This window comes from Medicago truncatula, chromosome 7, assembly GCF_003473485.1.
Source record: "Medicago truncatula cultivar Jemalong A17 chromosome 7, MtrunA17r5.0-ANR, whole genome shotgun sequence".
NCBI lineage: Eukaryota > Viridiplantae > Streptophyta > Magnoliopsida > Fabales > Fabaceae > Medicago > Medicago truncatula.
Window position 1 is genome coordinate 25,768,936 of NC_053048.1, and position 16,324 is coordinate 25,785,259.

The following is a 16,324-nucleotide window of genomic DNA, read 5'->3' on the forward strand; positions in this document are numbered from 1 at the left end:
GACGAAGAAAGCGAGGAAGAATGAGCTTGGTAGTATTGGGGACGATGAGCATCATAGCGGAATGCAAATGCTGGTTGGGAAAGGAGGAGGAGGAATATAGAAAGGGAAAGGAAGAACATCAGGGACATAAACTAGTCTTGTAATAATGAAGGAAAGAGAAAAAGAGATGATCGAAAGTTATAGATAAAGGTTATTTTAGTAAAACTAAAATTATTTAGCAGTGCTTAACGGCTGTTTAACTGAAATATAAAAAAATGGATCAAAATGTATCAAAAATCATCTGTTGGGGGAGGATAATGTGTGTTTCAAAATAGGAGGGGAGGGGAGTGTAAAAGTAGCATCTCTCAGGGGAGGGGGATGTAATTTACTCTACTTATTAATCCATAATGTTTAACTGTCCTCCTCGTGAACTTAGGTCAGTTGGTTGGACAATGCATCAAATATACAAGATCCGAAATTCAAACACTGACCACTACCAAAAACAAAAATCCATAATGTCTAACTATTAGTGTAGTTGATTAGTATAGGGAAGTGCCCCCAAACCTTAGGTGCTTTTCTTTCTAATATATTTTTTTGGTCAAGTAGCCTAGTGGCTAGAGCTCACACAATTAAATTGTGGAGAAGTGGAGTGTCCGGGCAAACCACAACTCCTGCATATAAAATGCAATATCCGTACCAACTGCACTAAGCTCACGGGGATGCTTTTCTTTCTAATATGAAAAAACTCTATTGTCTCACAAGTTTAATTAGGTATTAGGAACATGAGCTGATCCATAAATTTTAATAATGAACGCTACTTTACAAATTGATAATTCCTACATGGATTATACGTCTTCAAATGAATACGAAATAATAACAACGGTTTCCGTATCTTACCAAATAAATGGAATCAATTTTGAATTTCAGATTAGAAAGTTATGAACATTTTAGTGTTGCCATCAAATCTCATTTCATTAAAATCATCCTAGAGTACAAAACCACAACTATATGGTCCATGAAAAACATAAATTATCCCCTGGTTGCTCATGGAATTTTCTAGTAGAATCTAACAATACTCAAATACAGTAACACTCGCCTGGTTGCTCTCCACGCCACCCAATTCCATCAAAAAACCCACATTTAGGGTTCGTTAAAGGCGCGCATGTCCAAAACATACAATCCAGGTCTTCAAAACATACACCAACTGTGATAAAAGTTGAATAAATGATGTTAGTGAAATGAGATAAAATATTATGTAGAAAGTATTTTAGAAAACTTGAGTCGGATAAAAAATGGCATACATAATTGACTGCTCGTTGCAACAACAAATGGAAAAATAAAGATAATCATAACAAAAACAAGCATGACAATTTTAGCCATACTTTCTCCCCTTTGCATGTAAGTGGTAGATTATCAATTTATAAAGCTCATTATTACCTTAAATACATAAATAGTTTAAATATATTCATTATTAAATATCTCATAAGTACATCAATTTGTTGTGTTTCTCCTTTTAGTGCACATAGTAAAGAGGTCATATAAAAATGTAGAGTAAATTACACTCCCCTCCCCACTTATGTTAAAATATACACTTTCCTCCCATCTTATTCAAAACATATTAGAAAATATTTCACTTCCCTCCCTTGAAAGAAGCTTGAATTACATTTCCCTCTCCTCTTAAGTTAAAATCTACTCTTTAGTTCCTCAACAATTTTTTTTTTTAATTTCTAATAATATAGCAAAAAAATAATCTAACTCACTTCAAAGAAAAATAGTAGTGCGGGTTCATTGTATTTTAATATAATCAAGTTTTAAATACATATTTTTCTCTATTTTTTTTATTCACAATCTCATTAACATATAGTTTTAAACTCTATTATAAAATATGAAACAACCCAAAATAAAATTAAAATATGTGAAAAATTACTAAAGTCGATTAAGTATGGTTATTTAAAAGTGAATTTTATACTCTAAATTAAAAAATTAATAACAAAATATTTAAATTTAATGTCATTGACATTTAGATTATAATGAAACAAATTTATATTTTTTAAATGGTGATTCAATATTAATATATATTATAAAAATATTTAACTATGTTAAAATATATTAAAGTGTAATCCATAATTAATTATTCAGGGAGGGGGTTGTAGTGCAAGCATCTTATAGGGGAGGGGAGTATAAATTTTACTTTTCAAGAAAGGAGAGTGTATATTTTAACTTAAAAGAGGAGAGGAGTGTAATTCAAGCATCTTTGAAGGAAAGAGAGTATAATTTATTCAAAAATGTATAATCAAATCTATCCTAAGTATATCAAAGTTTGTGTTTGTCTTTTTATCACTCTTAGAAACGAGGTCACATAATTTTTTTTACCAATCATAAGAATTCGTTCTTATTTTACAAAGTTTCCATTATTCTATAACCTTTCAAGACATAAAGGGGAAATCAATAAAGAGGAGATTTTTTGTTGGATTTCATGTGCAGTCTAGGCTATTGTAGAGCTATAGCTACTATTTATATTGTTTTTGTCCTTCGTTTTATTAATCTTAATAGAAATCTATCAATAATATAAATAAATATAATATTTAGTGTTGAATTTTGAACAAGTTAAAATGTAAATTTAATATGAATTTTACAATATTGATGCACATTATCTTTGTCCACAATGAACAACAAGTAGTTTTAATGCAAAAAGACAAAGGAAATTTAGAACTATTTTCTAGAGCTGCTGGAGAAGTAAAAGTAAATATCTCTTAAGTACATCAAAGTGTGTTGTGTTAGTCCTTTAAGAACGCTTATAAGTAAATATCTCTTAAGTACATCAAAGTGTTGTGTGACTTTTTAGAAATCTTAGTGAATAGGTAACATAAAAGAACTTATCAATCACAAGAGCTCATTCTTATTTTAAAAACTTTGTATTATTCTGTAACCTTTCATGGCAAAAAGAGGAAATCACAATAGAGTAAAAGTTTTGTTTGATTTCATGTGAACTCTAGACTATACCAGAACAATAGCTAATTTATATGCTAGTGTTGTCGATGATTTTTTTTATATTCGGAATAGAAATCTATCAACTAAACCAATAAATAGACTATATTTTGTAGGATCTTGAAGACGGTAAAAATTATGTTTCAATGGATTTATTGCATATATACCTTCTTGATCAAGGATGAATCATGGATTTGTTAAATGTTCATGAATATCATATTGCATTGTCGATTTCCTTTCGTACTATCCCTGAAACGAAGACGAGAATTAGTGTGATGGACGAAACTATTATGAAAACGACATATTGAGTGATGTGAAAAACTTGAACAGATGAAAATAGTATTAACCTTGTACACCTACACTAATATATTTAATTGTCAAAGCAATAATGCATTGACTATTATTTATCTCACTCTATCCATTTTTCACGCGCCCTATTTTATTTTCTTCCTAAAATACCCAATCGGAATTTAGAATCCGAAACCCACTTAGATTTTAAAATCCGAAAACAAGTAGTTTGCACAGAACTCCGGACAAAACTACATGTCTTTGTGGATTAACATTTTTTTCAAAGATATAAAATTATGTAAATGACAATGAAGTTAAAATTATATATATAAAAAAACAATATATATCATTATACCAAAAAATTGAATTTATATCATTACACACATGGGCGGTTCTATGGCCCGGCGACCCCGGTCACTCCCCCAGGTTTCGGCCCAATTTTTTTGCAATTTCTTATGTAAATACCTATGAATTTCTTATATAAACCCCTATAAATTGGACAATTTCTTTAGATTTTTTTTATTATTTGCTTGCAATTTCTTATATAAACCCTATAAATTTGTTGCAATATTTTTTTGCCCGGGCTTTACAATAGTCCTGGCTCCGCCACTCACATTTAACCCAATGATATACATTTCAACTAATGATATACATTTAGTCTAATCCGTCCCAAAATCTATGTTAACTCATCAAGATTAAAGCTTTCATCATTTTTAATCTTCACACCATCTTCAACCTTCTTCTTAGCAGCAACCTTCTTTTCAAGATCAAGTTTTTGAATATGTCGGTCTATGACAAGTTTAAAAGTTTATCGAGTTTATAGGGAAAACAATTTTTGAATACAATCGACAACGTATTGGATTTATGATTGATCTAATGGCAATGACAAAATTATTAACACTATGCATAAATAAAAAGATTCACTTGGAATTGAGAGATTCTAAGTCAAATCTTAACACAAACTATTATAAATAATTTTCACACAAGTTACAAAACAAGGAAAATCTCAAACCAAATCTAAGACCAATTAATCAATTATACTAATGAACACAATTGTGTATGTATTTGATAAACTAACAATAGATTGAAACCAATTGTGATCTATAAAAAGTGAGGTAAAAGCTAATTCAAAGAAGTAACTCAAATTTAACAAAATAAACCTAGATCAGAATCAATTTCTACTCTAACAATTTATCAAGCAATCAAATACATGATTAATCTAAATTAAAGAGGATAGAAAAGAGTGAAGACATCGAGATTTATAATAGTTCCCCCTTTCTTCCTTGCTTCGACCTACCTCCACTCTTCTTGATGGAAAATGTTTCCACCAAGGACTTCCATTCGAATATGAATGTGTTTGATTACAATGTGGTTACAAGAATTCCTTGAAAAGACCCTAGTTCTTCAATTCCTATGCAATCACTCCTCCAATCTTCAAATAACCTTTGAAATTGATGCTTCTTGATGTCTTCAATCCTCAATCACATGTGCAACCCTTGATGCTCTTCATTGAAACTCTTTGATGCTCCGTCCGGCAATTGGATCCCCTTGGACACAAGAACTTTAGAAAGAACCCCCAATACTGTTGGAGGTGGAATGAAACTACTCAATTCACTTTACATCCTTGATTCCCAATCAATATCCTTGAACGCAATCAACTTACAATCCATATAGTACTCTAGAAATCTATGACTCAAAGGACCACAATGATCTTAGAAAAAGTGTTTAATATGAAGAAGAAATGGACAATGAGGTTTGGAGACCCTAGAGAGAATAGATACAAATGATTCAGTTGTTTAGGTGTTATGAAGAAGGTGGGTATATATAAAAGGTTGACAAAAGCAATATTTATGCCAAAAACTACATACTGTATCGATTCACTTAATGCTTGAATTGATTAAGACAACAAAACAACAAGGGTTAATGGTGTTTTACCCCCTGTAATATAGGTCATTTTTGGTTTTCCCCCCTGTAAAATATTTTTTTGATTTACCCCCCCTGTAAAATATATATTTTTTGGAATACCCCCCTAATAGGTCATAAAAAAACGAAAAAAGTCTGCAAAAAAAAAAAAAGAAATTCGTTTTTTTATGACCTATTAGGGGGGTATTCAAAAAAATTTTTTTTTTTTACAGGGGGGTAAATCAAAAAAAAAATTTACAGGGGGAAAACAAAAAATGACCTATATTACAGGGGGGTAAAGCACCATTAACCCTATCAATATGAACAATTAAGATTGATTCGCATTAGACGAAAAATGAATCGACTCAGGAGACCCAAGATGAAGGTTGATACGATTCAAACTCTTGTGTATCAATTTAACTAAAGTCAGAGAGATTCTATGATACAATACAAATTGTTTTGAATTGATTCAAGAGTGATATGATTCAAAAACACATTAAACGATTCACCCTAAGTCAGAGTTCTGGTTATACGATTCATGACAATTTAAATTGATTCAAATGTCAAGGAAAATGGTTTCATATGTAAAAATTATATGCAAGACAATAGGATACATATGACACTATGAGGCAGGGTTTGCTAGGTGCATTAACATAATTCTATGCCATAATACCAAGAACAAAACAATCACCAAATAAAAAAACTAACTAGCATCATATAAGAACTTCTACCTAACATAATCAAAACACAAACCTAAAGCTATACATTCTTCACAATAATGCACAAATCTTCGTCATCTCCTATCATCTCATAACCTGCCGCTCGACATAGTTCATTATAGTCAGCCATCCGACTGATATATCTATTAGGCCAGCGTTTTGCATCATCTCGAGAGTGTTGTCTCCATAGCTGGCAAGTGGGAGAAATTGGACAATCATCATTCAAAAATATTATCATAAAATGGTTGTCATTCACATGTACCAGACACATCAATTAGTCTCTATGTGATAGTGCACTGGATAGAGGGAAGTAGGTTTCTGATCTCCCTTTCGCTGTGGACAGTAGAACCACCATCTGTGTGTATCTCTGTGCAATGAGGAAACTTATATCCGGCATGGTCATCCATTTATCCGGTGGTGCATGACCAATACCGGAATAGGTTAGAGTGTCTAAGACCTGTTTATACTGCCTATCTACCCCAATTATCCATCGATAGCAGGCATTTTCTTCACCAATAAGCTATTTGTGAAGTTGGTAACATATCATCTGGTGATCATCAACAAACATGTTACGTAGGCCCACAACTGCACGGAACCCACAATGACCATCACCTGCTACATCTACCACCTTTTCATTAAATTCATGCATCCAATGTGAGATTTAGTCTTTGTGTGGTATGTGGACTTCAACCGGAATTGGCTTAGGAGGAACCGATATTGGCTTATGAGGATTAGGAGACATGTTGCTTTTCTGTGCACTTTTTATACTTGTCCATGTTGAATTTATATGTAAATCCTGTGTCTTTTGATCATAGGAGTCAACAATCTCCCAAGGCATAGGAGATCTTTTTGTCGACCAAATGATATGTTTATCTTTCTTTGGAGCTCCTTTAGTGGTGACCCTTTTTGGCGGTGGATGCTTAGAGGTCGTCTTCGGCAAAACATACTGCCGAAATTGTTCTTCGTTATGCACCTTTATGTTGTAATCCACCCCTTGAAGTGAGCATATAATGTGTAAAAAAATCTATTAGGAGGAATGTTGTTGAAAATATGGAAAAAATGCATTGTCTTTTGTCCTCCTCCTCCTTCTCCTCCTTCTCCTCCTATTCTTCTTCTTCTTCTTCTTCTTCTTCTTCTTATTCTTATATTGTTTGTAAAAGTGTCGAAATTTGAATTTGATTTCTTATCTATGCTTTAAACTAGTAAATGAGATGATTCAACCATTTGGTTGTCGAAAAATTTTATCTGGACGAAAAGGTTTAACCTTGTAGGGGCATTTTTCTCATTTTTGAAATGTGAAAATGAGTTGCCCAATGGATTCATGTCGTTGAGACAATTGAAATGTATTTGTAGTTTCTGATGTTCCGACGAAGAATGGATTCCTTGTGAATTTCTTAAAATAAATTGTGTCTGAATTACCATTGGAAGTGACTGTTGACACTGTTAGAGTTCGGATTTCAAATTGTTCAACTGCATGAGTTGTAGAAACATTTTGTCTGAAAATTGTTCTAGGTTAACAGAGCTAGAGGCACCGATATACGATGTAAACGCAAAGGAGACTCTGTTGAAATTGATCAGAATCATCTTAATTACTGAATTTTTAGGTGGTTTTGAAAAGTTGTTTCAATTGTTTTTAAATCTGAACACGAAAAGTATTTTATCAATTGTTTTTAAATCTTTAAAGTCTCCTAAAAGCCGTAAAGTATTTGAGAAAATGTTTTGTTGGGTGTTTTTAATGAAAAGTACTATTTTATTCAATGTCGTCTGTGTTTGGAAATATTTTTGAAACACTGCTATTTTGAGATTTGTTAGGAAGAAAATTTTCTGACGAGAGTGAGTTCTCCAAAGTTAGTTTTGTCAACTTTACAGTAATGAGAGGATTTCAAGTATTTTGGAATTTTTTTTGAAACAAAAGTAATTTTGGAAAACATTTTATCCGAGTTTTTGGAAATATTGAATTTGAACATATTTTTTAGCGATTTGGAAATTTGAATATATTTTTGAGCGTTTTGAACATATTTTGGAAATATTTTTTGTAATTATGTTGTTTTTAGATCTTGAACCTTTACTTTAATTCGTTGATATGATTTTTCCTCACATCTAAATAGGGATTCTGTTTTGCGAGAATGGCATAGGTTTTGGAGGTGTAGCGGTTTGACAGTCAGACTTTGTTGGAACAAAATTTGTTTAGCAATAATAACCCTTAAGAGTTTTGATGATAACAAAGTATTAAAAATTGTCAATTGGATACGCTAATATTTGTTCAAGTGTACAAGACTATAGAAAATATTGACATCTTAAATTGGTCTTGAAAGAACAAATAAAGAGCAAATATATCAAAAAGGGAAGCTTCAAGCGTCTGAAGAAAACTGCTCCTGAAGTTTGAAGTGCTCCTGAAGACAAAGTGCTTCTGAAGTGATGACGTCCTCAGAAGCAAGTTCATCAGAAGCTGTGTATCACCAGAAGCTGCAGTTCATCAGGAGATTGAACTTAAAGTTTCAAAACCTGTTTCAAGGACTCTAACTCGCCTAAAGATTGCAGAAGACTGGAAAAGTGTGGCAACGACTATTTTGAAATGCATTGGATGCTTATTCTTCAAAGAGCGTTGACATAGTACGTTTGTACGAAGTGTACAACCACTACCTCCACTACTCTGAGTTTGTCTCTGCTACAAGACAAGGATAACAACTCTACTTGCAACAATGTCTATACACATTGGGAACGCATTTGAAATTGATCGTTCATAGCACAATAACCATATCAGGCAAAAGATCATTGGTGATAGATCAAGAGCTTCAAACGACTATTTTGAATTAGAAGACATTTCAACGTCTCTTTCACACCTCTATATAAAGGAGTGAAGACTCAGAGTTATATAAGAACAATACTACGCATCAGCTAAGCAAAAACTCTGTTGAAATTGCGCTTCACTTCAAAGTTTACTTATAATTTCTTAACCAAGATCATATCTTAGGAATTCTAGAGTCTTTAGAGTCTGTATCTGATTTGTATTATGAACACCACTGATTGTATATCAAGTGTTCAATCTCAAACATTTTTCATTGTAATTATGTTTGAATTAAGAAGTCTCTTGCAGTTGTGCTTGAGCAATATAAGTCTCTTGATCTTGTTTAGGAGCATAGGAAGTCTCTTGCAGTTGTTCTTGAGCAATTTGAAGTCTCATACTAAGTTTAGTAGTGAGCATTTGTAATCAGATATTACATAGTGAACTCCCCTTGGAAGTGCAAGGGGGACAGGACTAACTTCCGGTTTGTGGAAGGAACCTGTATAAATTGCCTGTGTCTTTCTTCTCTCTTTCTCTCTGTTCGTATCCGCTGCATTTAGTTCTGAACATCTCTTCAGAAGTAGAATTCTATTTGCTTCTGACCTGCTTGTTTCAGATAGGAGAAAGAAAAGAAAAAGATAACACAATTCAACCCCCCCTTCTTGTGTTTTTCTCACCTTCAGGCTTGATATCATTGGTGGGTTTAGTGGCGGAACTTGGGGGTGGCAAAGGGAGCCACCGCCATCCATCCTTTAAAAAAAATAAAAAATTTATATACTAGAAATGGGAATGGGAACATGTCTTTTCAATGCCATGACCACTCACCTTCTGTGAACATTGAACTCACAGCCATACTAATATCAACCAAAAAACAAATTATCATAAATTCTCAAAAATTAAGATGCAAAGGTCACCATTTTTTACACAATGGTACCACAAATTCTTGGTGACCACAATTTTTTATACAATAGTACCATGCTCTCGCCGCTCACTCCGTTCTCGTGTTTTGAGGGAAAGCAATGGCTCCGACATGATGGTCGAAGAAGAAGATCGAGCTCATAACTTCTGACAGTGGTGATGGGCGTTCTTGTGGAGATGTAGAATCCATCATCGTTGACTCCGTCGTGGACATCTACGTTGTCGCCGTCGTGTCTCGCGTGACCATGGTTGCACACTTCTTCCCCAGAATCATATCCCATCTCTCTTTTTTCTTTTTTGTTCCACTAATTTCTATTTGTTATTAAATTTTTTCTCTCTTTAAATGTGAATGAGGTGTCAAGTTTTGACTGGATGTGACCAAATGCAATGTGTTGGTCATGTGACCAACTAAGAATTGCTCTGCTTCCTTTGCTAATTTCAACCATTCTTGTTCATTACATATTCTTAAATTGAAATTGAAATCGTTTGAACGAGATGAGACCTGAGTTTCTAGCAGATATCATTTTAGTTTATATTGAAAATGAAATTAGTGCATGTATTAGTTCTGAGTCAACTATTGATGATTTTAAGTCATTCAGAAAGCGTAAAGTGACACTTTAATGATCGACTTTATATTATTATATAATTTAAATTTGGAATGATCGATTTTTGATTTATTACAACTTAAATGTGTTATACAATATGATTCATATATTTTTGTTTATTCTGATTGTGGCCATCCCAAACAATTTTTTCCTGACTCTGCCACTGGGTGGGTTACAGTACCCTATCATCTAATAGTTAAAGATCAGCTTAAATGTTTACTTAAAGAGTCTTATGTATATTTTTTCTACTTTTGCTGGGTATCAATGTAAATGTTACTACGATGATAAATGAACACTCATACACCATTTTTTGTTTCGTAAGTATATGTTTTAAAATTGAAAACTTATTGCCTATAAATATTTTATAAAATGTGGCAGTTGATTTAGATCGTTGTTTTTTTGAAACACGCTTTAAAAATAAGTGAGTTGTTTTAAGATGAAAAAAAGGAACTCTCATTTTAAAAATTGGGGTGTTAGAACTTACAAACAACTTTATTAACTTATGTTTTTATGATTTGAGAATCATTTGCAAACTTTTATACAAGCTTATGAATGACACTTTTTGTCCCGTGATCATAAGTATGACACTTTTTTTTTTGTCATGTAATGCCTAGAATTCACTTTTTAAAGTGAATAAGTGGGGTGTATCCGGGTTTCAAACCCTGATCCCTGCAGATAATAATGCTTGTCCTTATTAACTGAGCTATGCTCACGGGACAAGTATTACACTTTATTATGGTGTTTTGGTATATTTTTCTTTATAATTGAATGACATTTTAAATTATTAATGCATTTGTCGTATTATATCAAGATTTAAGACTTTTTTTTATTCCCTTTCTTTGTGATATTATTGTGAGAGATAAACTAGGATAGATGGTGATTTCTTTCTTGGTTTGAAATATTTCTGGAAAAAACTATATAGGGTAAATATAATATCGAACATTATAGGTTTAGGTCATCAAATTTAAACTTAGACATAAACAAATATCCATAATTATTTCAAAACATGCAAAAGGAATTGATCCAATAAAACCGTTGGAATATCAAACAGCTGAATATAAGTTAATAGTCATCAATCAGATGTTGAGGATGACATGCAATGTGATAGTATGCAATCTTCATAGACTCAAAGGGGGGTGACTATTTGCCTTCATTGCAGATGCACCGCACAAAGATGAAACCTAACATAATTCCAATAAAACACAACTATGTTAAGTAGCTTATCTAATTAGTTCAAAAAGTTCATGCAAAGAAAACAAAAAGTTCGTCCAACTTAAGTACTAACAATAATCATCCAGATCATCAAACTCACTGTATAGAAACCACCATAGTTTTAGCCTTTTTATTAAGTAGATGCACATTAATCTTGCTTGAGAGATAAGAAATGTTCAAAAAAATAGAAAAATGCACAAAATAAGGAACTACAAAAAATAAATAATTAAATAAATAAATTTGGTGGAAGCAGGTAAGATTCCACCAAATATTCGATTCACGGCGACATTTTTCGATTCACGAGTAATAAACAATATTCCACGAGTAATAAACAATATTCGATTCACGGCGACAAACACAAATAACATACAAAATAATAACTCTGTCATGATGATTAATCTAATCTCCATTAGAATCAACTTCAGGTATCCATGTGCTAATTAGATATCTGCCACTCGGATTGTTTTGATTAATTCGGTGTTGAACTCTATACCTACTTTTTACCTTTCTTTATGAAGATGCTGACTAGGGTGTGGAAAAGAATTTTCTGAATTCAAAGAGAGTTCCTTTGGGGCGGCCTTGGTGGTGGGCGGAAGATTTGTTGGATGAAGTGGAAAGCCGTGTGTCAACCAAAGAGCTAGGATAGTCTAGAGGCGAGGGATGTTAGAGTGGCTAATTTGAGTATCTTAGCAAAGTGGAGGTGGTTTTGCTTCAAAGTGACCCTTCCCTTTGGAGGGAGGTGTTGACGGTTAGATATGGAGAGTGGGTCATAATGGACGTCGATTGGTATGGTGTTGTGTCACTATCTAATTCGTCAAGGAGGTGGAAAGATATTTTTCCTTTAGATCAAGTGGTGATATCAAGCTGGTTCAAATAGGAGTGGCCATCTAAATACAAAGTTTCGGAAAGACCCTTGGATATGTGAAACTTCGTTATGTACGTGCTTTCCAAGGTTGTTTGCAATTTCTAGGTATAAATATGGTAGCAGACTATTTTGGTAGAGAAGCGGTCGAGGGCCAGTGGAGAATGGTATGGAGCATAAACTTGTTTGTATGGGATATTGCTTTCGATAATCTTTTAGTTCTTCTAAATTCTTTTATTTATGGTGATGGGAAAGAGTTGGTGTGGCGACTTGGTGAAGGGGAAGGATTTTCTGTGGAATCGGCTTATGCATTGTTGGAAGGGTTGTTGATGAGGGAGAGTAGGGGGTGAATTGGAGGATAGAGTTTTTAAGCTGTTATGTAAAAGTCCGCATCCTTCCAAACCAATTGCTTTGTCTTGGAAAATAATTCTTCTGGATCGAATCCCGGCTAGACATGAACTTGTGGTGCACAGGTCGTTCCTTTGGAAGGAGGGACGGATTGTGTGTTGTGTGAAGGATGCAAGGAATCAGAAAACAATCTTTTTTTTCTTCACTGTGAGGAGGCGTATAGGGAATATTCTTTAGTGTTTCGACGGAAGGGAATTAGGTGTATTTGTCTCAGTGTGCAGTTTGCTGCATAATTATGCAGGATTTTTTGTAGCATTTTTCAGTTTAAGTTCTGCAGATTTCAGTTGTTTATTGGTGCACATTGCTGCAGGTATTGGGCAGCATCTCTGTCTTTTTTCTGCAGAATTCGGCTGTTGAAGTTTTGTTTAAATCTCTATCGTTAGTGATTGAGAGCTTTATTTTTCTGCCCTGTTGTTTTCTGTTTTTTTGTGGTCAGCATGAGGTTTGTCACTAGCGGCTGCTTTCGTTGTTTAGTCTATTTTTTGGACCTTAACCATACGTTTTGTTCAAAATCTCTCCTACTAACATCATGTGGTGGGTTTGAAGCCATTAAATTCTAAAAGCCGATTCAAAAAAATAAAATTAAATACATACACAACACATGATACAAAACACTTAAGAACAAAACAAATGCATTCAATGAAGAGATTACCAAACACTAAAGAATAGGAAATTTATCACTATTTAACCTTAAGCATATACTAACATAAGTCATGATCAAAATTCAAAAAATAACTCCAGTCTGATAAACATCATATATAAATTCAAATAAATTTGAAAAAAGGAAATCGTCGTGAAGGAACTTACTTTTCAACAAATTGAAGCCTTACTTTGAACATAACATATGGCCTTTTTCCACGCTGTTCCATCAACACTAGTTCGCTCTGCTCTATTGTCTCTCAAATTATAGAGAATTGCTTGGTCTTTTATAGTGTTTGCCAATAGCAGTGTATCACCATTTTTAGAAAGCCACAATGGAAACATAAAATATGGACAATAAATCCGGTCACTAAACCTATCATCCCCTAGAAGATTCTGAAAACTAATTTTAAGAAATTGAGTCCAAGATTGTTCAACTCCAAATTCCATCATCTGCCATATAACAAAATGAGTGTTCTTGAGATTGTGAGAAAAACAAAGGCAGTCCATCAATACAGCAATAGTCAGTTCCACATCTGGCACTTCATCAACGCCACTACGGGTCTGAAATTGCTTGTATGTCTCGGTACCAAGATCAAGGGAGATAATCACAAATTTCCCAACAGTAATATCCTTCTGACAATAATATTGACTGAACTTACTTTGAATGGCATACCAGTTAACAGTGCCGCTCAAATACACTCCTTTATTCACATGACTAGAGCCAAAAGTAAAAAATGGGTCAGAAGACGGAAAACTTAAAGATTTTCTCCTATTATCACCCAAACTGAAAATTTGAACCTCCTTACGGAACAAGACGACCACCTTATAGGTTCTAGTAGATTTATCATAACCAAATGTGCAATTATGACTGCAATTGAGAGGTCGGTTAAAAGATCCAAATTTTACAGATATTATTCTTGTGGTCGGGTTCCAGATACGGAACCAGGATTTTGGAACACTGGACATGGTTGTATGATCGAGCAAACAAAGCAGTCCATTGCATGAACCAATAATTGGGCTAGGTTGGTTGAACTTCAGTTGGTGATAAGAATTACTGGTAACGGTGATCGACGGGTTCTCAAATAAGTGATTCAGTGGAAAGGATACAAAACTGTTAGGGTAACCTGAGCCATATTTGATTACTGCTATGTGGCTGTTTCTTTTAGATCGTTGCAGCCGTAGTTTTCCAAATTTTGGATCGGAGATGAGGGAGTTCCACGACTTGCACACACTCTTCGATCGCACAAGGGGTTTCACCGGAAGATATGACAGGATTTCTACTATAAGATCATCAGGGAGGAATACCACCTGCGACATTTTCAATGTTGTTGGAGTCGAAGACCGCTACTAAACCCTAATACGATACTTTTTTGAGGAGACCTAATACGATATTGTTTTTAATAAGTGGACCTTATACGATATATTTTTTTAATGGCAAATTCTATGGTACACTCAATATTTTGATTGTACCGATACACCAAACATTAAATTAATAATTAAATTGATTGTTTTTTGAAGAAAAAATAATTATTTTCTATCATTGACAATTATAATAATTAAATCTTATTTACCAAAAGCTTCGATGAAATAAAATTTACTTTTTTTGAATTTTTATTGCTCGTAATGAAGAATATTGATTATTTTTTATGAGAAAATGTTAAAAATTTAATATAATTCATATAAACAATGAAATGATGTTTTTTTTCTCATGAGATGGTGTTTTCTAAAATATAAATAATAATAAATAACAACTTATTTCAAAAAATGATCATTAATTTATAAATTTATGAAGCAGAGTATCGGTACACCTCAATTTATGAGGTGTACCGTAGAAGCTCCCTTTTTTAATAAGTAGACCTTATACGTTCTTTACTTATTAACAAAATTTGAAAAAAAGTATTTGAAAAATATTTATTAACAAATTTTGAAATAAGTATTTCAAAAAATATTGAAATAAAATCTCCTTAAAAAAGAAACTGAAATAAAATGTACTATATTTTTTTTTTAGGGAATGTATAATTTTCTTTTTTAAGTGAGTTCAGACCAATTTCCCTATCTAATGTTCATCCCAAAGTGCTTTTGTTCCTGATTGATTAATCTATACTATGTATAAAAAAAAATAGGGTTTTTTTAGAAGATTTTGGGCTGACTTTGTTGTTATTTCAATTATACCCTTAAACAAAAATTTTTATAATAAGGTTATATTTTTTGTGTTTTTAAAAATGATAAGAATTTTTTTTATATTTTTTATATTATTGTTTTCATTGACAAATAGAAATATGGTTTGTTGAGTTTGTTACATTTGAAAGTCACAAATATATATACTTATAATATTAATCAATATAAAAAAATTTATATAAAATATTGTTTGTAATTTACACACAAAATTTGTATAAAATATTTCGCACTGTTTTAGGTCTATTAAGTTTCCAATTATGATTGCTCTCATACGCTTTAAAAAGATCAATTAATTAACATGGATAGGACTTAAGGGGAGCCTATAAATCTCACCTTATGGATTATCTGTGATTCTCCGAATTTCTTGTTAGTTAATTTTATAAGGTTAATTAAATGATCTCATCTTTTACAAAAAAAGTGGGAAATTAAATTTGTGAGGTTAATTAAATTTCATGCAAATTTTACAAAAAAAACTAAAATGATTGTTTAGAAAATACAGGTTTCTCATCATATTTTTTAACTACTGTTTTTAGTTTCAGACTATAAAATCCGAATGGGGTTAAATGGACAAAGCAAAGGGTGTGTGAGAAAGACAAAGATAGCCCCCCAAGCTGAATCGAACTACACATCACAGGCTCTTTTGGCCACTAGATAACCTAAATTGAACAGATGATTGTTCTTCGGACCACATGGGTAGGGAAGGTGGCATCGATTCGATGAAAAATGACCACTTCTACTAGCCTCTATTAATAAGTGTAACAAACAAAACTACCTAAACAATAACCAACTTTACTACTTTTTTTTATGGAACGACTTTACTACTTACTGATTTAAAACC

General features: G+C 32.8%; 1 protein-coding gene and 1 non-coding gene across 2 annotated transcripts; both read right to left on the reverse strand.

The window, feature by feature from the left end:
- Positions 1 to 932: 932 nt before the first annotated feature.
- LOC25498232 (uncharacterized) lies at positions 933 to 1,417 on the reverse strand. Its single transcript, XR_003006883.2, has 2 exons — positions 1,281 to 1,417; positions 933 to 1,183 (listed from the first exon to the last, which is right to left on the reverse strand). It is a non-coding gene; the product is annotated as an uncharacterized protein (transcript).
- Positions 1,418 to 13,476: 12,059 nt separating this feature from the next.
- LOC25498234 (F-box/kelch-repeat protein At3g23880) lies at positions 13,477 to 14,625 on the reverse strand. Its single transcript, XM_013593118.2, has one exon. The coding sequence runs from the start codon at positions 14,623 to 14,625 to the stop codon at positions 13,477 to 13,479; it is 1,149 nt and encodes a 382-aa protein (XP_013448572.2).
- Positions 14,626 to 16,324: the final 1,699 nt, after the last annotated feature.

Excerpts from the sequence above, each read along its gene's own strand:
- LOC25498234 (XM_013593118.2), bottom strand. The coding sequence starts at position 14,625 with ATGTCGCAGGTGGTATTCCTCCCTGATGATCTTATAGTAGAAATCCTG.